This window comes from Hydra viridissima, unplaced genomic scaffold (genome assembly GCF_058129835.1).
Source record: "Hydra viridissima isolate aposymbiotic clone 2 unplaced genomic scaffold, HvirCarnegie_v1 scaffold_11, whole genome shotgun sequence".
Taxonomy (NCBI): Eukaryota; Metazoa; Cnidaria; class Hydrozoa; order Anthoathecata; family Hydridae; genus Hydra; species Hydra viridissima.
The window spans coordinates 5,792,449-5,816,945 of NW_028324310.1; the positions used below are offsets into that span (position 1 = coordinate 5,792,449).

General features: G+C 30.9%; 2 protein-coding genes across 4 annotated transcripts; one reads left to right on the forward strand and one right to left on the reverse strand.

Moving 5' to 3' along the window:
* Nucleotides 1-323: 323 nt before the first annotated feature.
* On the forward strand, nucleotides 324-21,783 carry LOC149881882 (disks large homolog 1-like). Of its 3 annotated transcripts, XM_090067693.1 has the most exons (4): nucleotides 358-518; nucleotides 2,614-2,733; nucleotides 8,443-8,462; nucleotides 11,132-11,164. In XM_090067693.1, the coding sequence occupies exons 1-4, from the start codon at nucleotides 494-496 to the stop codon at nucleotides 11,147-11,149; spliced, it is 183 nt and encodes a 60-aa protein (XP_089923819.1). In that variant the 5' UTR covers nucleotides 358-493; the 3' UTR covers nucleotides 11,150-11,164. The 3 variants fall into 3 exon arrangements, with proteins under 3 accessions (XP_089923817.1, XP_089923819.1, XP_089923818.1); XM_090067691.1 differs by lacking the exons at nucleotides 8,443-8,462; nucleotides 11,132-11,164 and adding an exon at nucleotides 21,485-21,783 and having other exon boundaries at nucleotides 324-518; XM_090067692.1 differs by lacking the exon at nucleotides 11,132-11,164 and having other exon boundaries at nucleotides 8,443-8,762.
* LOC145185606 (uncharacterized) lies at nucleotides 4,240-10,974 on the reverse strand. The gene is made up of 2 exons (XM_090067689.1): nucleotides 10,892-10,974; nucleotides 4,240-8,016 (listed from the first exon to the last, which is right to left on the reverse strand). The coding sequence occupies exon 2, from the start codon at nucleotides 7,118-7,120 to the stop codon at nucleotides 6,113-6,115; it is 1,008 nt and encodes a 335-aa protein (XP_089923815.1). The 5' UTR covers nucleotides 7,121-8,016; nucleotides 10,892-10,974; the 3' UTR covers nucleotides 4,240-6,112.
* Nucleotides 21,784-24,497: the final 2,714 nt, after the last annotated feature.

Sequence of the window (24,497 nt, forward strand, 5' to 3'; positions counted from 1 at the left end):
AAAATGAATCTTAATTCGAAAGCTTTTTTTATTCTGAATCCGTATAAATCCGTAAAAATAATATCGGTTCGGATTCCAATTCGAAAAAAATTTTTCGAATTGCAATCCGATCCGAAAGTATCGAATCGGATTGCAATCCGAAAAAATAATCCGAAAAAATTTTAACGAATTATTTTCCGATAAATTATTTTCGGATCAAATCAATCCGTAAGTAGTTTGAACCGTTTAGCATAGATAATTCGGTGCACAATCCGCAAACCGATAAACAGTAACGAATCGGCGGTCTCTAGTTTTTTATGTTTATAGCATTGGCCCCAGCTTATAAAAAAACCCGGAGTTTCCTATCTAGTTATTTATTATACGTCATTGCTGATATCTTGGTTGTTCTAAATAATGTATAAACTGTCTTCAATATTTTTTCAGACTTGTCATAAATCACCCGAGTAGTTTTTGCAAACAACAGATTCTGAGCAAATTTAAAATTATTAGATACATGGAACATTTTTCTAAAAGAAAAGGTTTGTTTTTTTTTCCTGAAAAACAATAAACAAGTTTTTCTTTTCTTTTTATTATTCGTTAACAGAAATAGACTATTATTTATACAATTGCTGAAATCAACTGTTATAAATTATGCATAAAAAAATAGTTAAAATAGCTAATCTCGCTTTTGATAAAAAAAAAAGTTCAATTAAGTCTTGTTTGTTAAGTTTTTTAATTTAAGAAATCCCTCCCAAATCATACTAAAACGAAACACTATATTGTAAAATACAGGTATTTAGTTAAAATTTCTCTAGATATGGACAAACACACTTTAATGCATTTTTGTGCACATCTAAAGAAAAACTAGACAAGAAAGGGTAATGATTAAGAACCAGAATATATGCTTGGAAGCTCAATGACCAATAGTATTCTTGATTTAATGCTTCTGATCTGTTGAATGTGCTGTTTTCTGAAAGTCCAATGTCAACCCCAACTCAAGGAAGAAAACTGAAACCTTTAAATCTTAAAAGTTTTTCTGTCAGAACATCTACTTATTTATACCTAGCTATATGTTTTTTAATGCAAATTTTGTTTTGAGTTGCAAAACTTTGATAACTGGGCTATGAACTTAGATTTGTTACATCTGTAAAAGTTTTAGGCAAAAAAAAAAAAGATTAAAGAGATTCTGCCATCAAAATTTGCTAAAATATTTAAATAGTCTTACACAACATAACTTAATATCCAACCCTTAGATTTTACATTTTTGTACCCTTAAAAAAACATAGCAAAGTATGCAAAAAAAATAGGAAAAGCGCGACTGATCAAAGAACTGACAATCAATTTACAGGAGAACAAATTTAAAGAATTTCAGGGATCAATAAATGTGTAATGATTGCTGAAAAAAAAACAGATAGAGTCTTGAATGTAATTTAGAACAGATTTTGTTTATTGTTTTTATTTAATATTATATTCAGATGCTTAAGTAATTGGTTGTTTCATTAACTCTTCAAATTGTCCATTGTAAGACACTTTTCTTCTGGGCTCATGTCCATGTTCATATTCAAGTCTATGAATTTTTTTTTTCTTCAGCTACAATCAGTAAAAAAGGTTTTCTGCCACTTATAAAGTTTTTATTTTTTGCTTATTTTTTCATAAACACACAATCACAGTATTAGTTGCTAATATAGTTTTAACTAATATGACATCCACAATATGCCAATTTCATGGAAAAAAAGTATTTCACCATTCTTTTTATTATGAGCATTTGTACTCAATTTAGTATTAAGATATAAAAAAATGTTTATGATAGCAGTAAGAATTCACTATTTTGTTGGAACTGGCACAGAAGTGACAATTTTTTGGTAACTTTCATCAGGATATTGTTCCTTTTTCCTTCAATGATACACTTGAAATGATTTAAGTTGCTTGTTTCAAAGTTTTTGTTCAAATGATCTCACATGTGAAGCCTAATTCTCTAGAGTTCCTTTAATGTTTTGAAAATCATTGCTTAACACTTCATGTAGTGCCCTTAGGAACATCATGCTGGAAAACAACATTAGATTCTATCTAACAATATGTAACACTTGCTATGAAATATTAGAGTTTCTGTTTGTGCACAGAACTTAAATTCAAGGAGAAACTCTCAGCTGTTTTTGTTATATGAATTAGTTTTTGGCAAAAATGTATTCTTTGGATTGAATTGCTCATTTTTAGCATATGACTTTGTTGATTAAATTGCTATTAAGTGCTTAACACTGACCAGGATTTTTAATGGTTAATATAGGTACATTTCATAGTAGAATTTCCATATAAATTTTCTTTACTTTGAATTTATTTAATTTAAAAAAGTAGTTCTGGGCCATTGTTTATACCTGTGTATAAATTCATTAAGAAAGGAAGTTATTGATTAATAGAAGAGTACTACAAAAGGCAAACTCATTAAGCAAATGTAAAACAGGCAAATGTGTTTGTTTACAGTTAGAAGGAGCATTATTATGTAACAGTGTAATTAAATTTATTCTACAGGTATTTAAACCTGCTTACATTTATTATACTACAAATATTTAAATTTCACTAAACTTATGTGTTAGCAGTGTAACTATTTTGACTGATTATGACATTTTTTTTGTTTAGAGTATGGAAAAGTGTTGTTACTGCTTTTAAAATATTATCCAAAAGAAACCAATGATTTAAGGGAAGCTTTTGAAAAAATGGTAGCTGTCTTACAAAGTGAACTTTTTGGTGCACTTTTAGGTCAGTATAATTTAGCCAAAGTTGTGAAAGATATTTTAGTTTCTACTGGATATTGACCCTCAGTTAACCAGTGATAAAAAAAATATTTAAATATTCTTTCTCACTGGTCTAAGATATAAAGTTTATCAATGAACTAGGACAAAAAGTTAAATTTATTTAAATAAAAAGTGTTTGTATTACAATTGTAACTATGTCAAATTACTATACCCTTTTGAGGTATCTATCATTAGTCAATAAAATGAACACATTAAACTCAAATATCTATTAGTTACAATAAATATTTTAAATTTGGTTAATTTTTACACCATTTTCTACTTTGATTTCTTTTAGTTTTTAGTAATAAACTTAGAATTAGAAATGCATGACAATATCTTGAATAGAAATGTTTTGTATCATTTCTTAAGTGAAAATAGATATAGATAATGAAGAACATTTCATTCAGTTTTCAAAAAGTATAAAAGTATATTTCCAGCATAAGAAAAACATAGTAAACCCTTATTTTGATTAAAGTAGATTAAAAACTGATAAAAGCGCTTACCACATAGGATCATCTATTGATTGTCTGGCTCAAAACTAAGTATTTCCAATTATCTAACAAAATCTTCTAAACATTAGGTTGAAATACCATACTAGAGAAGCTTTATCAAAATAATATTGTAGTGAGAAGTAGTATCTCAGCTTTACATAGAAGATTCTAAAACTCACCTAAATCTGTAAATGTTTAGTGAAAGTGAAGATGTTTATTAGAGTAAAAGATCTTAATGGTAAAACCGTAATTTGGTCTAATGAAGTTAGATCTCAAGTTTTATTACATTTATATGTTCATTTTATTTTTTTAGAAGACTGAGAACTTATTCAAGAAAAATTGAATATTGCTATCTAGATAAAAGTTTGACCTACTTTTCTTTTTAGTAATGCTAAGCTTTGGGCTTTTTGTGTTAACAAAAATATGTTTAAGAATTTTTTGCATTGTAAATAAAGACTTAAGTTTTAAAATTTAAAGGTTTTCAATGGAGTTTGATATTAAAAGCTAATTAAGAACAAAGATCAAGGTAGCACAAAAGGAAGATTGCCTGTATTGTTAAATTTTAATCCCAATAAATGAGCTGTCTCGAATTTCTTTCAACTGTGATATTTTAATTTGCATGATTGGAAAACTGAATTTTGATAAAAGGCATATATTATATGACAAAAGAAACAAGAGGCGCATGTTCATCATCGATCCTTACCCACATAACACACTGAAAAATGATGCTTAAGGTATCTAAACATCATCGTTTGAGATACAAGACACTTCAGTACATCTAAACTTTTACTAATATGAAATCATATAATTAAAGAATAGTAACAAGTGTAAAAACTGGAGCTAGTTTTCACTAAATTCATACCAGAATATGTGTATGGCTAAATTCATACTAGAATATGTGTATGGCTATTATCAATTTTTTATCATAAAAACACATCTACTGTTTTTATTCTTCATTAAGGTAATTTTTTATTTCCAAATTTTATTTTTCAGAGATATAAAAATGTGTTGAGCGGACTTTTAAATTAAGGAGAAGTTTGCGTATTGTGGATGATTTTCATCAAAATCTTTAAAATAACATTTCTGTTTTATTTTTGCATTATTGCTCTGTCATTTGTGTATATGAATCCTGTCAAAAGGTTCTTTCAGGTATTGCCGTACACGTTAAACTTAATTTTTTAAAGATTTATGAGTACCACTATCACATGATGCATAGGAACATGCTCTAAGATCTTGCAACACATCACTAGACATTTTTTTTTAGATCATCATTAGAAAACATTAACCCATTCAAAAAATGTTCAACTTTTTTTTTGTGGGGGCCTGGGGAGAAAACACATATTTTAGGGGAGTGCCCTGGAATTATGTTGCTCAAGATAGGTTACTAAGAGGCATGGGGCATAATCAAATTTCTAGAATGTGGATACTGGTATCGAATAAGGATGACTTGCAAAAAATTAGCGTAATTGGAGCTAGACCAACCCCGCCCCGACTCCTAACTGCCCCCTTCCTAGAACTACGTCTCTTTTTTTGTTTTATCATAAACAAGATCAGAATTCATCGACAGATTTCAAATTTCATCAAAAAATGGTATTTTGTTTAAGATTTATAACCATGTAAAGCTTAAAATTACCCCAAATTACCCCCTGAAATAACTTTAAATGGTCTTAATTTTTAAACGAAAAAATTTTTTTTAATGTAATTTGAAATCTGCCGATGAATTTTCATCTAGTTTAATATAAAACAACCAAAAAATTGAAAAGGGTTTCTAGGAACCATACCCTAGGTGGGATTTGGGGGATCATTTTAAATGCCACCAAATCATATCCATGCCCCTGTATTTAGAATTTTAGAAATGTTTGGTGATAGATTTGTCAATTTTTTTTTTAAAGTATTTGAAGAAGTTTGTTTTCTACTGAAATTTACAAGCGGATTTGTAATTTTAATTACTTTTCTTTACTTTTTTATTAAAATAAAAACAAAACAAAGCCACCTTAAATTAATAACAATTAGTAAAAGCTAGCAGTTGCTAACTGTTAATAGTTGCATAATAACTCCTCATAGAAATACGAAATAAAAGCATGTTTGTGGCCATTATATTGACATTTGATTGATATGGCCGATATATCATGCTGATATTATCAATCAATTTCAGAAGTTATTATTTGAAGTTTTCATTCAAAATGCCTAAACATGCTGCTTTAGGAAAGGCAAGGATTTAAGACCAATAAATAATGCTGAAACAACTTATTTAAATCTAAATAAAAAGAAAAATGACTACTCAAACCTTATCTAAGCTATATTCTGGAAAGATTATTCAACGGATAATCCTGACCTTCCTACCATGCTTTGCTCAATATATAGAAAAAAAAACTTGCAGAAACTGATCCTTACTTTACTATGCCGCCGTTTTATGAAGGTAATTTTAACTCTATTGATGTTTTTATTTTAGTTAAAATTTAGTTACGTTACTTTGATTATTATAGTTGCCATATATATGCTATAAAATTTAGACCTGAATACCAAAGTTATCAGAGGGAGAAAATGTCAATGTTTTATTTGTGAAAATGGGCGCAAATCAAAAATATAAAAAATGTTGGCCCCCATCGTTGAATGTGTTTTGATGGCAAATTTAACTGTAAATAAAAATTTTTACAAAAGAATCACGACTGTTTAAGAAGAGAAATAACTTCTACTGGAAGCAATTTCCCATTTTCACATCTATGGTTAGTGAATTGGATGCTCGGTATAACTGAATCACTCCTTATCATAAGATAGTTAAACTGGTTTTTCATAACATTTATCCTTGAAATTTTGCATGAATGGTTTAATCTTACATTTCTAATCTCTTTGTTAAGAGCTTCTAGTGATTCTTCTGAATAAACTCCAATATGAAGTTCTAATGCATCGGCAATCTGTAAACCATGTTCTAAAAGTTTGTGAACGCTTGGAGGAATAACAATTATATTCAGAAAGAATTTTATCTATTGTATCATTACAATAATTTTGAAAAGAGCTTGGATCTAAATCATATCCTGAACAAACTGCTTTTAAAATTGTTTTAAGTCTAAAAATGGTGTCAACGTTCACACCAGTTATCTCAGAGAAAATATTTGATTCCTCAAAGGCTCTTCTGGCAGTATTACCATCATAAGTGTTTCCAAAACCTTGTTTTGGCATGCCAACAATAAGACTTAGTTCTTCCCTAAACTTCTTTTGGATAAATGCTTTTCTTTCTTTAACTGATTCTTTCTGCTCAGAGGTTTTAGCATAAAATGACCTAATTTTCAATTTATATCCAAGATGGAGAATGTACTCAAAGCATCTTATCAAAAGGTGAAGAGGTGAAAGGCCAAAAGATAAAGCTTCTTTATTGACAGGTTTAGATCTAATCAATTTAATGTCATTCATCTCTGTTGGCTTTGCTGAACATACATTACAGCTTTGAGAAAAAGAAGTACTTGTCAGTGCATTAACAACTTTTCCATCAAACATAGTCAAATCCAAATTATACTTTATAATTGCTGTGATCATAGATGACTCAGCCGGTTCTGACTCTAAACTTACTAAAAATGGTTCAAGTTTCTGAATCTCAATTCGTAATCGTTCCTCTTCTTCTTTAATTAGCATATCTGTTTCCTTTTTGTAATGCAAACATACTGGTCTGCAGAAATGTGTACTAGATGGTTTTTTGTTGTACCATATCACTGTATCATTAACAGTCAGTTTAAGAGGCACAATAGATGTTTGGAAAATACTCTCTTCATTTTTAATAACTTCATCTAGAGTTGCATCTAAATATTTTTGTTTATACAGACTCTGGCTAGACGCTCCATCAAAACCGCCTTTGAAATGCATCATTCCATGTTTATTGATATCTTTAACCGATAATTCAGAAAATATTTTGTTGCAACTATTTAGACTCAAGATTCTACACAGTGTGTGATTAAAAAGAGATTGAAAGGAGCAAACTGCAGATGTTTCTGAAAAATCATATTATCAGGATAGCATTTCTTTTTTTCAATTAAAATTTTATGAAGAGACAGATAGATGTTTGCATTTTGTAATAAGGAGCTATTTCTGATTATCTAGTATTGTTCATTGGACAGATCACATTGAAATTTTAGGCTGAAAGCATCTTCAACTTTCATTTTAACAGGTTCAAGCATAGGCATGTTTTTCCTAATTTCATTTGCTTTATCAGGGTCCAAAGCCTTCTTTACTATAAAAATAAAATTGTTTCTATTAATGTTGGATTCAGTTGCTGCACTTTTTAAAGAAGCAAAGGCCAATACTTCGTGTTTGTTTTCAGCTAAATGGGCAATTTTAGCTCTTTTGCTTCTTTCACCAAGATTTTCCCAAACTTTATTTTTTCTACCTGGACCTTCTTTAAATTTAATTCTTTTAACAAGATCGGGGAAAAACTCCTCCTGTAAGTAGAAACTTAATTAAATAGAATGATTGCATAAAGAAAATCATTAACAAATAACTCTGTTTCTTTACCTGCAGCCAAACATCTTCTTTTAAAATCAATCTTTCATAGTTTCTATTATGCTTATCTAACTTAGCTCCCACTTTTGCTTTAAAAACAGACAACTTATTCTTTAAATTGGTAAGCTCTGATTTTCGAAGTCATCTTCATGAAGGTTATAAACATTTAAAACTCCTTTAAACAAAGGTTCAAGCAGATTAACTTTATTAAAACCTAGCTCTTTGATTTTTTGAAGAAGATCAATTCTTTTCATGTTATATATATACTATCTATAACATAACACACAAAAGTTATCAATAGTTTAATTATCTTATTGTAATTTACATTATAGCTTAATAGCTACAAGTATTTTGAAAAATTATACATATATATATATATAAATTATAAAAAAATTATCAAACTTTTTTATATTTTACACTGTGTTTTCAACTCTTAAGATTCATCAGGATTAAAAAAAATTGATAAGTGATTTTCTACTAATTTATAATAGCTTAATACAATTGAAACTATCTGTGTGTGTGTGTGTGTGTGTGTATATATATATATATATATATATATATATATATATATATATATATATATATATATATATATATATATATATATATATATATATATATATATATATATATATATATATATATATATGAAGATAATATTTAGCGAGTAAATGATAAAAGCTCTATTTTAGATTGGAGCAAATTGGAGCAGGTAAATTTTATTCCATTAAATGGTTTATTGCTGACAGTACTCTAGAGTTGTTAGTGGGTTAAGAAAATTGAACCCAACCCAACCCAACCCAACCCACTGCCACATGAACCCAACCCAACCCATGGGTTGACCCACGGAGTGCATGCAAACATGTATAATTATACCGTTAAATTGGCGACATTTTAATACATTCTAGCCTATACAACCATATTAGATACAAATAATATGTTGTTACTCAGTTACTGTCACTATATGTGTTAGTAAGCAAACTAACAAAGAACAGCTTTAACATAAATGAGCACTATATTAGTGAAACATGTCATTTCGCATTCCCCAGCGTACTAATTCGATAGCTTCTACGTTAGCCGGTGATAGTTGCGACCTTGTGTCTGTAATGGAGTGCCCAACAGAAGAAAAGTCTCTTTCTGACTGCGCAGAGCTTGCTGATATGCAGTATAGTCTGCGAGATGTTGCTGCTAGAATGGGATAATCGGCTGCGTTGTCCTTCCAGAAGGTTACGGGATTCTTGCACGCAGCAGTAACACGAAGACTCTTGTAGCTGGACAGTTCATGTTGGCAAGTCTCCTGTAGCACTGTTGCTTCATTATGTAATTGCGCGTCTTGCGTCTGTGGCCGATCTCGCGTTGACTGCATTGTTCGCAGCTCATCAAACGGGTCCGTTCTTCTCTTCTTTGCTGGCGCTTCCAATTGGAGTTGGACACCTTGTTCCATCAATTCTTCTGCTGCTGCTTTCCTGGCAATTTGTGTAGCAGCGGGCTGCATTTCAGCCAGAAGCCACTGATCGACGTCATTGAGCAAGTCACGCTTAAATCTTTTGTCAGCCGCCGTCACATTAGGTATAAATGCAAAATTTCTGAAAGAGGGATCTAGGAAACAAGATAGCCAATGCATTGCTTTAATAGATGTCCAAAACTTTAAATCTTTAATGAGTTTTTGCCGAAATGTTGCTGCTGCTGTTGTCAATCCTGGTGTAGGTTGAATCCTTTTCTGGCAAAGCATATTCAGCGAAGATGGTATTCACCGCAGTTGATATGTTGACACCCGTGTGAGCTTCAGTCCCAAAGTGACGAATGGCCAACGCTGCATGTTGTACGCAAAATTGTCGGTCAATCCACGAAGCATGAACATCAATTTTCCTGTAGTCGTCAGTGTACAAGTCGAGACACAGTGAAATTGTTCCATCTTCGATAGGCTCCTTAATAGCGTCTATTATTCTGTATTTCTGCAGCTTGTAGCCGTGTAGCTTGCGTTATAGTTTCACGTTTGACTAGAGCGTCAGTGATGTCAAATTTTCCATACTTGGCGCCAAAGTCAACACATGTTTGAAGCAGTCTCTTAAAACCATCGTGTTCGACAGATCGAAAAGAATGAAAACCATCAGCACAGAATTCTACTTCTTTTCTTTTCATAAGGTCATAGTCATCTTTTGTCAATTGATACTTTAACGCGAAACATTGACGAATCTGCAGTTGTTTGCTGTCCTTCGTGCCGCATAATTTTGCATGATTTATGAGATTTTTTGTGCCAAAGCAGCTTAGACCATCAGCAGACTTATACGCATACACTTTTTTGCATACGGTACACGCACAGAAATATTTCAATTCAACACTCGATGGCTCTCCATTTCCGGCAACGTCACGCTTTTCAAATATTAAAGTAAACCTATCCCAAATCGCAGATTTTGCAGCCTCGTACGGTTTGAATAAATAATTATTAGGGTAACGTTTCAATTTATTTTCTAATTCATCGGCATTCGCCATCATGCTTAGTTTGAATTATTATGATGCTTTTAATTTAATTTTATGCTATTTATATAGCCGTACTCAGCGATGAATTTGCTTATGACGTCATTCACGCAGAAAAAAACGCTCTAATCGCTAACTGTAAAACTGCTCTTGCGTCATCGAAAGTAATTATGCTTTCGATGAAGCAAGAGCAGTTTTTTATTACACTAATTATTATACATTATTTTTTTTTTTACATTAATACAGCGGCCTGGATATCGATGTGTTGACGTCAATTCGACAGTTGGCTTTAATAAAACTGCGTCATTCGATAGCAAATCCGTTAAATCTTAAGCGCAAATAATGAAATAAACATAACGGTGAAACGGCGAAAATACAATGAAAATGCATCTAAGGCGTGGGTTATCAGTGGGTTTTACTTCCTCAACCCAACCCAACCCAACCCACTAACAACTCTGCAGTACTCAATAGCACTAAAATCAGCGTGGAGTTATGCGGAACATTTTTGTTCTTGTACCACAAATAATGTGTAACTAAAAAAAAATTTTTTTTACTAATATTTTTCTTCATGCTGAGTAATTGCTTAAACCTAATAATCTTTAGAATAAAAACATTCATTTACATTGTGAATTGACACAGTTTTAATAAATTAATAAAAAATACTAACACTTTAACTACTATGTCTCCATAAAATAAATTTTTAAAACTGACTATTTTATCGAATATTTCTGTTTTTTTTCCGTCATAAAAAAAGCATTAATAAAGTGCTTCAAATAAATACACAACCTTGCAATGGCTTCAAAAAAAGTTTTAAATTGTTATGCATCTGGCCTTACCATCATTAAAAGTTATTTGTATTTAGAAACTAGAGACTATTTTTTTCCTTTTTTGCCATTTTTTAAGGATTTTGAGCCACTGTGAGTCGGGGCGGGGCTAGTCTAGCTCCAATTACGCTAATTTTTTGCAAGTCATCCTCATTCGATACCAGTATCAACATACTAGAATTTTGATTATGCCCCATGCCTCTTAGTAACCTATCTTGAGCAACATAATTCCAGGGCACTCCCCTAAAATATCTGATTTCTCTCCACAAAAGAAAAGTTGTCTTTTATATTTTTTGAATGAAGAAATGTTTTCTAATGATAATTAAAAAAAAAAAAAAATTTCTGGAGATGTGTTGCAAGGTCTTAGAGCATGTTCCTATGCATTGTGATCAGTTTATTAAAAATAAAAAGAAAATTTTCTATATATCTAATTACAACCAACCTTTGCACATTTTTTTAAAGAGTGAATTTATATTTGTAAGGGTACTTCAGTAATTCGAAATGAAATAGCTTGATAATCATTTTCGGATTAAAGTTTTACTATTGAAAGAAGTAAATAATTTATCATCTACCATTTATCAATCATTTTATATGTCTACAAAAATCTTTTCTAGATTATATTTCAATTTTTACAAATACTGTAATTGTTTTTGAAGTTTTAGTATTTGTAGTATTATTATCGTTATTTTTGTAATGGTAAATAAAAATTATTTTGCTTTATTTTTCAAATCAATTTAAAGTTTTACTTGTATTTTATTGTATTCTTCATATTTATTTTCACTTTTAAGACAAGAAATTATCAGATTGTCAAGGATGAAATTTGTAATAAAAAATAATGCCAATTTTAACAGCTTTTTATTTGATATTAGCTTAACATTCTGTTATTCTTTTTTTTTTTTTTTTTTTTTTTTTTTGGAAAGTTACAAATCTCGAATATTTAAATAAACGATTGTAAGTTCTAAAAAAAAATTTTGGCATTGCAGACTACGCTAAGCTAAGCTAAGACTAAGCTAAGACAAAGGCATTGCAGACTACGCTAAGCGTTAATAGTGTATTTGGCTATAGTGCTACTACGCAGGCAACAGTAACAAATTGCGTCAACAAGTTTCGTACAGATTACTTTGACTCTATAAATGAACCCCCGTTCGCCCACAATCAAATGCCAGTAATCACTATTGTCACCATTGAGTCTGAACCATCTAAAAGGCAACAAACAATATTAACTCTTTGAGCTTAAGTCGGTAAAGTGAAAACATTTAAGTTAGCTCCACACATGAATTGAATAAAAAACAGAGATAAAAGCGTTTGGAAGCCTACTTGATATCTAGTCACAAATCTGATCCACTTTTGAATCGTATACGGTTCCAAAATTAAAATCGAATTTTTTCTATCAATTTCATTCTTGACGACCTGGGGTCACTACTATAAAACTCATTCCGATCGGAACTTAAAAAATCGTAAACCCGATGAATTTCTTCGGATTCGACAAAATTGGCGTAAACCCGATAATCCCTAATTGCCTCTACTATAAACATTTTTTTTCGTATCGTAAAAACTTTCCGACGAAAATATTAGCGGATTCATGAAAAACAAAAGGATATTATCTAGTTAATCCATTGTTTTTTTACATTTTGTTTTGTTTATATTATGGACAGTTGTGCAAACTTTCAACTAAATGCCACAAGAAAAACAAATTTCAAAAAAGAAATGTAAGTAAACCCAATATCCTTATCTTAAATATACATTATACTTATTTCCAATAATGAATCTTTCTGTGCAACTACCACAGTCCTACGTTCATATGCTTTAAGAGTTTTAAGACGTCCTTTATCAATTTACAAGGCCAGCTAATCAATGTTTTATTAAACGATTAAAACGATTAAATAGTTATAAGAAATTTTTTCACTGTAATTTTCTTATGTTATAAACATACCACAAGGGCAATAATTATATGTCTTAGAACTTCCAATAAAAAAATTTTTTTTCCTAAGGCATAACAAAGACAGGCCACAATTAAAAAGTAATTTTAAAGTAGTGAAATTATTATCATGTTAAATAATTACATTACATCAAAGTTATTCTTTATTGTTATTGCTGCCTGTTTGTGTTGACCCTATACATAATACTATTCTCACACATAGTTCATTATATTTAATGTGCTTTAATGTTTTTTATCCAAGGGGACAGAAAAAAGACGCTTACATAGCTCGAGTGTCATTTAGTTTGTCACAAAAATTTGGCAGACAGGATTAAACAATTCAAAGATGTTTTAATGAGAAGATTTGGTAAAAAGTCACAGATGGCTTAAAAACACCAAAAGTTACCAATCTTGAAAAAAACCTGAATTTGAAAATGGACTCCCCATTCCAAACATCTACTACCTAAGACATGTAATAATTTCTTACATTTCCAAAAGTATTCTAAACCTAGTTTAAAATTAGATTACCAATTTTTATTCACATAAGATGTTAGTTTGGTTTGTTAGAAGCAGGATCAATTTTGACCAGACAAAATGTATTAGTCCTGAATGCAACTTATTATAAGCCCTTAAAAGGAAGCCTTCGCCACTTCTACTACTCTATAAATAACAATAAATACCTTTAAAAAGCATCAAAAAACATCCTAAAAGTTGTTACAGCAAACTAAAATTGAACAATTCGATTCCATTTGTTTAAAATTTTTTTTAGGAGAAATTAAAGTAATAATCAAGCTTGCTCTGACCAATCGAACAACTTTATTTGTTGTCTCCTGAAAAGTTTAATTCTCTTTTTAATCATTTAGTGTAAGTTTGTAGGAGAAAGTCAGTGGTTATCATATCCTTGATAATTTTACTTTATAAAAAGTATTGCTTTAGTACCACCTGTCTATGTTGACCCCTAGATGCCATTTACACATTTTGTAAGTTGGAAAATTTGTGTCATTTTTACTAAAATAAAAATTGCCAGGCATCAATTTTAGTTACCTGACAATATTTTAATATAGTAAAAGTGACCTATTGCCCAAGTTATAAATGGTTCCTAATATAGATAGTGCAAAATACTGCAATAATGCAATATCATAGTATAGGATGTAATCAATATTTTAAAATGTTACAAACTTAAAATCTATTATTTAACTATGTAGGACTTCTGGGACAACATCAACAAATGACTACAAAGAAGGTGACAGATTCTAACAAAAGTAGTATGGGGAGTCAAAAGCTAATACCACTGGATGAGATTGTTTTTGATATTAGACTCAAATAGTTCCATAGAATATAGTGCAACTATTCTAGAATTAAATTCTGAGTTTTTATATTCAAATTCAGTGTATTCTACTGCAATATAAAGAAATCTAGATAAAAGTATTTGTAATTGGTAAAGCAGTTTCTTTCATTATTAGTGACACAACCTTAATAGTCTCTATTTTTGCAAATAATATTTAATGATTAACTTGGTGTTTGATATTTGTTGAGAAATTCATATGAAAATAGAGTTTGGTCTGAAAAAAGTAAGAAATTTATTCATGCCCAAATTCATATTTTAAATTTCTTACCCACTGTTGATTATCTGTTGTCGAGGTTGACAGTGAAAAATGAAATGCGGAACTTATTATTCTAATTTTGTCAATGAGAAATTTTAGAGATTGAGTTTAATTTGAAATTGTCGTGAATTCCGATCGGAATGAGTTTTATAGTAGTGACCCCTAGGGTCACTACTGTAAACCTTATTCCGATCGGAATTCACGACGAGTTCATCTGAAACCCGCTGAAATGAACGGATCGCTGCTATAAACATATTTTTTCGTAATTTCCGCTAATTTAAGCGTAGAAACCCGATAAAAATTTACGCGATCATTGTGTAGCGGAAATCGTAAGTCCGACAATTTGAGCTAGCTTTTTTTTTTAACAGTTTTTTGTTTTGAAAACAAAAACAGAAATCAAACTCAATCTCTATTATTTCTCATTGACAAAATTATAATAATAAGTTCCACATATCCTTTTTTACTGTCTACCTCGACAACAGATAAGCAACAGTTGGTAAGAAATTTAAAATATGAATTTGGGCACGAATAAATTTTTAAATTTTTTCAGACCAAATTTTTCAGACAAAAATTCTCCACAAATATCAAACACCAAGTTAATCATTAGATGTTATTTGTAAAAAAAGAGGCTATTAAGGCTAGTGTCACTAATAATGAAAGAAACTGCTTTACCAATTACAAATACTTTTAACTAGATTTCTTTATATTGCAGTAGAACACAGAGAATTTGAATATAAAAACTCAGAATTTAATTCTAGAATAGTTGTACTATATTCTATAGAACTATTTGAGTCTAAAGTCAAAAACAATCTCATCCAGTGGCATTAGCTTTTGACTCCCCATATTAGTTTTATAATCTGTCACCTTCTTTGTAGTCACTTGTTTGATGTTGTCCCAGAAGTCCTATATATTTAAATAATACATTTTAAGTTTGTAACATTTTACAACATTGATTACATCCTATACTGTGATATTGCATTATTGCAGTATTTTGCACTGTCAATATTAGGAACCATTTACACCTTAGGCAATAGGTCACTTTTACTATATTAAAATATTGTCAGGTAACTAAAACTAATGCCTGGCAATTTTTATTTTAGTAAAAATGACACAAATTTTCCAACTCACAAAGTGTGTAAATGGCATCTAAGGGTCAACATAGACAGGTGATAATAAAGCAATACTTTTTATAAAGTAAAGTTATCGAGGATATATAACCACTGACTTTCTCCTTCAAACTTACACTAAATGAATAAAAAGAGAATTAAACTTTTCAAGAGACAACAAATAAAGTTGTTCGATTGGCCAGAGAAAGCTTGATTATTTCTTTAATTTCTGCTAAAGAAAAATTTCAATAAATGGAATCGAAGTGTTCAATTGTAGTTTGCTAGAGCAACTTTTAGGATGTTTTTTGATACTTTTTATAGGTATTTATTGTCGTTCATAGAGTAGTAGAAGTGGCGAAGGCTTCCTTTTAAGGGCTTATAATAAGTTGCATTCAGGACCAATACATTTTGTCTGGTCAAAATGGAACCTGCTTCTGAGAAACAAACCTAACATTTAATGTGAATAAAATTTGGAAATCTAATTTTTAAACAAGGTTTAGAATACTTTTGGAAATGTATAAAATTATTACATGTCTTAGGTAGAAGATGTTTGGAATGGGGAGTCCATTTGCAACTTCTTCAGAAAAGATAGCTTCCCATGCCTGGGTTTTTTAAGATTCGTAACCTTTGCTGTTTTTGAGCCATCCGTATCACCAAATCTTCAAATTAAAACATCTTTGCATTGTTTAATCCAGTCTGCCAAAAAAATATATTTGTGACAAACTCAATCACACTTGAACTGCTTAGGCATCTTTTCACTGTTCCCTTGGATAAAAAATATTAAAAGCACATTAATTGTAATATACTAAATGTGGAAATGGTATTATGTATAGAGTCAATACAGACACGCAACAATTGCAATAAAGGATAACTTTGATTTAGTGTTTTGAAAATTATTTAACATGACACAGTAACTTCACTTCCTTAAAATTACTGTTTAATTGCTTCTGTGTGCATTTCTTTGTTATACTTAATTTTTTTTTTTTTTTTTATGGAAATTTTATATATAATTATTGCTATTGTAGTATGTCTATAATATAGACGTAGCACAAAGGCAAATGCAGTGAAAAAATTACTTATAACTATTTAATGGTGAAACAATTCGTTTAATGAAGCATTCGTTAGCTGGCCTTGCAAATTGATAAAGAACGTCTTAAAACTCCTAAAGCATATGAACGTAGGACTGTGCTGGCTAATTTCACAAAAAGATTCGTAATTGGAAATAATTATAATGTATATTTAAGATAAGAATATTGGGTTTACTTACATTTCTTTTTTGAAATTTGTTTTTCTTGTGGCATTTAGTTGAAAGTTTGCACAACTGTCCATAATATAAACAAAACAAAATGTAAAAAAACAATGGATTAACTAGATAATATCCTTTTGTTTTTCATGAATCCGCTAATATTTTCGTCGCAAAGTTTTTACGATTCGAAAAAAAAAGCTTATAGTAGAGGCAATTTGGAATTATCGGGTTTACATCGGGTTTTATCGAGAGTGACACGGGGACAGAAAGTCTCCCCATCCCCACCCCATCTGCATACACATTTTTCCATCTCCGTCTCATCCCCATCAGGTTTGTCCCCATCTCCATCCCATCCCCATCATTACCGCTTCTCTCCCCATCCAGTCACCGCATCCAATATAATAATTCAAATATCAAAATCTTGTATTTTAGCTGTTTTTATAAATACTTTTATTAATACTTGAAAACTGTCCTTGATTCAGATATATTATTATGCATACCTACTATACCTATTCTTTGTTCAAACCATGCAGAAATAACAGTCCATCGACACAATCCGGATGAAGTTGTGTTCTTCTATCGTCAAGTGTTCTTCCAGCAGATGATGTGCTAGTTGCTGGAATTGACAACACTGACTGTGCTACCTGTGACAAATTTGGATAGAGTCCTGTTTTACTTTTCCAATACGAAGAAATATTATCCTCAGAATCTGTGCTGTTCCAGTAGCTGTCAACTTCATTGATGGCAGCTTCTTCACTTTCAAATAAATCCACAAAAAATTCACTTGAATTGTCATTATGTATTTTCCTCTTTTTTTCAGGTGGCTCAAGAGAAGTATTTTGATTCGAGTCAAAGGAGGCTGGTCTGACTAGAGGCAATTCATCTACCATGTTGTTTAAACTGTTTAGTGCTTCTTTTATTTCTTCTTCTGTCATTATTTTAGTTGCAATTCTTTTAAATTTTGTGTCCAAAAGAGTTGCAAATCTATGCATTTCATTTATTGGAAAATAGCGCTTCATCATGTCATTTAAATGTGTCTTAAAGTCTTTTATGATATTACTATCTGTAGCCGATACTTGCAAATGTTTTGTTATTTGATATTTAGTTGCAACAACCATGTGCAAAAACATTCTTTGTCTGTTGAAAGATGTTTAGAAGCAGTATCAAACGGTGTTAACACTGTGATGACATCTTTCAATAAAGTTTCGTTCAAATTGAATAATATTCTTTGAAGTTTTTATCTTGTTCTCTTGCTGACAAAGTTGTTATATCTTCAATATTTGTCAACACTGATTGCAACATAGTGAGTTGAGAATTCCACCTTGTTGAAACAGATTGCTTAACCGATGTTTGTTGTTCATCATGAATTTTTGAACGTTTTATGTGTCACTATTTCCTTGCATGTGCTAATAAGACTAATGATTTCCAAAACCGAAGCAGGGGCATCTTTCACTTCTAGACCATGAACCAAAACCAAATTTAGGTTGTGTCCACAGCATGGAATCCAAATTTAATCTTTAAAAGCAGCTTTAAGATTTGAGCCATTGTCATTTACATAATAATTGTCACTTCGCCATGCTCCCATTTCTTCTAGAATTTCTTTGGTAACGGATTTAATATTCTCAGCTAAATGTAATAATAAAATATTTATGAAACGTTAATTAAAATAAAAAATACAAGATTGACGTTACCAATAACATTGAAATAAGATTTTAATTGATGAAAGCTTTGTGAAAAGTTATGACAATAAACGACCTTTTAAATTGACAAGAGAAGAGAATCGACAAGCCAAATAAGTATTTTTGAAATCATGTGGTTTAACTTAAGTAAAGAAATATTTATGAAACCATTTGGTTTTAAAAAAGACATGTTTGTAACCATGTAGTTTTAAAAGAGAAATACTAATCAAATCATGTGGTTTAATATTATTAAAAAAATATTTTTAAAAACATTTTGTTTAAATAAATAAATATTTTGGAAACTATCAAGTATTTAAATCAATAAAAATTATAATTATCTCACCTGTGTGTTTTTCTTCCATTGATCTTGTTGCAATGATGTATGAGCACAATTTTCATTGGTCGTTCATATAGAGTACTGTAATTGTGATGTATGGCATTGTTGTCTGTACGTGTGTCCACGAATCAGTCGTTACAACAAAACGTTTCTGCTTCTCAAACACTTTTCTAAGCTCAGCTCGTTTCTTTTCCGCTTCAATATTAACATGACGAGAAACAGTTCGAGCAGAAGGAAGAATATCATCAACAGAAACATTTCCATGTTTAGCTCCAATTGAAATTAATTTCTCTGCAAATTTTCTAAAACCAACACCTTCTACAATTGAAAATGGCCGAATGTCAATAGCACACATGTTCAAAATTACATTAACCAGCTCAGTTTTTCCTGTAGTCAATATTTTTTTAACAGTTTCAGAGGTTGACACAGCAAACCTGGTTATTTTCGGCGACTCTGTTTTCCCCACACACGATTTTATGTGAGCTTCTAAACCACTTGTAACATCTCGAGATTTCCATTTTAGTAGAGCTTTACACTTCGAACAAAGAACGTGCTCACTAAGAACATTGTCAACATTCACCTTTAAGAAAAACGGCCAAACATCGCTGGTTCCCGGATTTTCGACGTAACTTATACTATCATCGTTTTTTTAAATAAGTTTGCTTAACTTTAATTTATCCATTTTATGTATTCAGATGACAAATTAATAACCGTTACCGCGGAAATAAATTCAGACCTGTTACCGCTACCGCGGTATAACCGAGCCCATTATTACCGTTAGGGTAAGGTTGCCAATATTGTACCCCCTAAGACAAAACTAAAGAATGTAGGTAAGCTACTGAGTGAAAATATGGATTTTCAATAGGATTTCATAATTTAGGGATTGTTTGTTGTAAAGATGTTTAAAAAACTCAAGATTTAAAAAGCGTTAAGTCTCGAAGAATCAAATTAACAAAATAGCGCTAAGAGTACAATTAAGGAAACTAGATCCTTAATTGTACCATTGTAATCCAATATTGTACCACTTTCTTGATTTCAATTACTTTACAGCGTTGCAAATATTTTATGATTTTAGATTTAAGGGACTTAAAGAACTGATTAAAAGGAACAGTTTTTATAAAATAAGCAATTGGAAATATTCTGATATAACATAACATAACACCTAACTGCCCATAATATAATGAAATGAAATTTTTTATTTAATAAACTCTATGCAACTTGAATTTTTTTTCTTCTGGTATCACCACATATGGCACAATTTTTATTTAAATTGTATGTTTACCAATGGGTTAGCTATGATTAGAATAGAGGAGGAAGGTAGTTGTTAAAGAAAGTTATACTAAATAATGTAAAACAATACTATATCTGTTTTAAAAACAACCACACTAAATATTGTAAAAAAAAATACATAAAAATATTATTTTTGGCAAAAGTTTCAGATATATTGTGTCTGTTTTTGATTAACACCTGCACAGCCATGTTGACACCAGCCTTGACATATTGGTAAAACTGAACTAGAGAGTGCATCTTTTTAAGGACTGCTTGTCAATACAAAAGTAATGCTAAAATTTTTATTTTTTTTTGTTTAAGTGGTGAAGTTCGTATTGTAAGTATGGATATTTCTCTAATTGAAATCTCAAAAGGGTTTTGTTAAACTTTACACACGTTTTTTTTAGCGGTCAGAATGGTTGCGTCGGTACAATTTAGGACATGCCTTGAGGTACAATTTACGCAACTAATCTGACATTCAGTTAATTAAAAAATTTGACAACTAAAAACAAGATTTTTTAAATTCTAAGTATTTATTTTAAGTTTAGATAAATTATGCTTTAACATAAGTACACTGAACAAATCATATCTTCTGCTTTTTTTTAGTGAAATACGCTTAGCCATAAAAACCTAAGATAAGAAATCTTCAATAACAAACCAACAAGAGCTTATTCTGGGCTTAATGAAGTTGGATGACAAAAAAAAACAGTTGACTACTTAATTTCATTCACCAAAGATAAAAAATAAGTTAAAAAATTTTTTGTGGGTTGTAAAAATAACGAGTTATGTTAAAAGTACAATATAGGCATCGGTACAATATTAGCAACCTTACCCTACCGCGGTATTACCGTAATTTTTTTTCCATCCTCGCGGTAACCGCGGTATTACCGCAATTCCTGTTACCGTGTCACACTCTAGTTTACACTAATTTTGCTCTAATCCGAAGAAATTCATCGGGTTAACGATTTTTTTAATTATGAGTTTTATAGTTGTGACCCCTGGTAATTCTCAGCAGTAAGAATTTTTCATCGGATTCAATATTTTTTAAATTTAAATTAGCCTTTAAGTTATTTTGATTTGAAATTACTTAAGTTTAAGTTATTTTGATTTGAAACTACTTAAAAATTTTTATTTTCATTTGAAATTACTTAAAAATTTTTATTTCGATTAAAACACTTAATCCAAAACCAAATTTAACTAATTTTGTTAGGCTAATATTTTCTGAGGGAAACGAGTTTATGAATTGAAAAATATTTTTTTATTAAATATTAAGATGTTCAGCGTTACTACGAAGATATATTGTGCGACATTCAACTACAACCTGACCTGGTGTCCCGAGAAGCTGTTGTATTATACAATAAATGGAAAGAATCTGCTCTTGAACGCTAATATTATTTTCAGATTTGTAATTGAAAAAATAATTAGTTTTTTTATCCCAACAAAACCAAATTCTTTACTAAAAATTTTTATTCTAGGTAATTTTCTAATAGTTAATATGTAGTTTTAACTTAAATTGTTTTTGTTCCATAGTTTTTGATCTGTTAACAATATATTGTAAAACTAGTAAATCCATCAATCAATTGACTAATGGTGGTATAGCCAGAGTTTTTTCCTGTTGGAAAAAAAGGATGGAAAAGAGGAACAGATAGCTAAGAAAGAAATGGGATAGAAAAAGGAATAAATCATTAAAGACAATAAAAACTCTAATTCAGTAGTTCTTTTAAAACAAATTCTAATGCCGAAAATCTGAAAGATATTAGTTCTCTTTTTTTAAGCTAAAATTAATATACAGCATAACAATCCGTATATGAGCCACTCGAAATTCGGGAATTAAAAAATCACCTGAGAAAAACGGACACGAATTGAAAGTAATTAGGGTTATCATAACGAAATAAGAAAATAAGGAAAACATGGGATTTGTCGCCAATTCGGGCACTTGCCAGCCTTTCTGTTGACTGTCTTAGTCATTTTTGTGCTCAGCCTGATAAATTACAACAAAAAATGACCAAGACTTTCAAGACAGCTCGGTGAAAGTGGCCAAAATCAGGACATTTAGCCCAAATTTATTAGATTTGTACGGAAACTTACCAAAAAACAGGGTTTTGTCGCCAATTCCAGCATTTGCCAGCCTCTCTGGCTGGCAAATGCAGGATTTTCTTTGTCATTTTTGTGCTTAGCCTGATAGGTTACAACAAAAAATGTCCAAAGGTTCGAAGAAATCTCGGTGAAAGGCTTAAATTTGACGAAACAATCACAGAATTGACATTAAAAGCAAATTCTAATCATTTCTGTGCATTTGTCGCCAATTTCGGTACTTAACAGTGAATACCTTGATGTCCTTGGCCATTTTTTTGCTCAGCCTGATAGGATACAACAAAAAATGAGTAAGGGATCCAAGAGGACCAAGACTTTCAAGACGGCTCGAGGATAGTGGCCAAAATCGTCCAAGCTAACAATTACCGTTCCTGAAACGTTGTCATAACGTTCGTTTGGGTTCGTTTATCGTTCGCTGCAAACGTTACGTGAACCAACTTTTGTGAAATCCGATTTACAGTTCTTAAACGTTCAACTAACAGACAGCGAACGTTGTTTTGACGTTCACTGCAAACGTTATTTTGACAGCTCTTGAACGTTTACGTCAAATGTTCAATAAGAAACAACGGGCGTTGACCTACCGTTTATATATAGATATACAGTACTGTGAATAAGTTTTAACCCTAGAGATAAAACAATCGAGGTCGATGTGTTTCGAAGTCGAAGTCGAAGCTTCGACGTCGCTAAAAGTTGTGTGTGAACGTGTTTCGAAATCGTTAAAAGTTGTATAAAATTAAACGGTTTTCAAAATCGTATTATATCGAATAAAATATATTTTTGCGGTTTTCAAAATCGTAAAAAGTTGTATGAATTTTAATTTGACGGTTTTCAAAATCGTATTAGTTCAAATAAAGTGTTTTTTCGCCGTATTCAAAATCGTAAAAAGTTGTGTAGATTCGAAAATGGCGTGTTTTAAAATTTTTTTAAGTTTCTAACGGTTTTCAAATTCGCTTCCAAAAAATTAACTGTCTTCGAAATCGTTTAAGTAAACAAAACGAGTGCATACAAAAAGTAAACAAAAGAACATCGCGTGACTTCGTTCAGGTTTTAAGCTCAATGACTTCAACTTCAAATTCTATAAGCAAAAATTTTAAAGTGAAGTGAAGTGATAAACCATATTTTAAGCTGTGGCTGTACTAGTGTTGTTATGCTTTTCCCTTCTATTCTCCTAGACTCCTACTCTATCCCTTAGGTTTTAAAAAAATCACAATTGATGAGAAGCTACCTAGGTTCAAAGACATCGATATAAAGTAAAGTGAAGTGATAACTGGTTTGGTATGTGCTAGCAATCTCTGCCCTTCTATTTCTTAATAATAAAAATTTGAAGTTTAAACTACAGTAACATTACAGAAATACAGAATATACAAAAGATATGCTAAAACCCTTTCATTTATTTAATAATCATTCTAGATTTCAAAAATTCAATTCCTTAAACATGTGAAAAAATTATTTGCATAACTATCGATTACCAAATCTAAAATAATGCTAGCGTGCTTCCCTAGTAAAGATTATTTAGTTTTCCGCTTCCAGTCTTTAGATCTCATTTTTTTGTGCAAGTTCCTGGCCTTAGGAGCCTAAATGATGTCTGTCTCACCTTTCCAGTTCAACAATACTAGAGAGATTTCATTTTTAATGTGGCGGTATCATCATCATCATCATCATCATCATCATCATCATCATCATCATCATCATCATCATCATCATCATCATCATCATCATCATCATCATTTTGATTTCTGTCTGTAGCAGGTCTAGCTGCCATTTGCTCTTCCATGGAGCGGTATTCCCAAACTGGTACAAAAGAGTTTAAGAGATCGAAGTTCTCGTTGATGAAGACCAACTTCTCAGTGGTTTTTGGAGAAAAACTGCATCTCTATTCGTGAAACACCTGTCCAGCTTCACAAAAGGCCAGCTCACTTGAGGCACTTGAGACTGACAGGCAATAATACTCCCGTGCAAGTCCTGCCAAGTTGGGCATCTCTTTGCGATGTGTCCTCCACCAGTTAAGAACATCAACCTTCAAATCTATCACAGTTGTTTCTCTGAATTTTGCCCACTAAACGGAAATCGGAGGACCCTCAGCTGAAGCGTTTGTCTGCCTGAGTTGGCTGGACACAGTCTAAAAGGAAGGAAGTTAAACGTTTAGTAAACTTCGTATAACTTTGCTTTCTTTAATCGGTTTGTTTAACTTT

Bases quoted from the DNA above. Each gene is read 5' to 3' on its own strand.
- LOC149881882 (XM_090067691.1), top strand. From the start codon at position 494: ATGGAACATTTTTCTAAAAGAAAAG. The intron at 519-2,613 runs GTTTGTTTTTTT...TTTTTTGTTTAG, and splicing joins ACATTTTTCTAAAAGAAAAG to AGTATGGAAAAGTGTTGTTA. The intron at 2,734-21,484 runs GTCAGTATAATT...TTAAATATTAAG, and splicing joins ACTTTTTGGTGCACTTTTAG to ATGTTCAGCGTTACTACGAA.
- LOC145185606 (XM_090067689.1), bottom strand. From the start codon at position 7,120: ATGATGCATTTCAAAGGCGGTTTTGATGGAGCGTCTAGCCAGAGTCTG.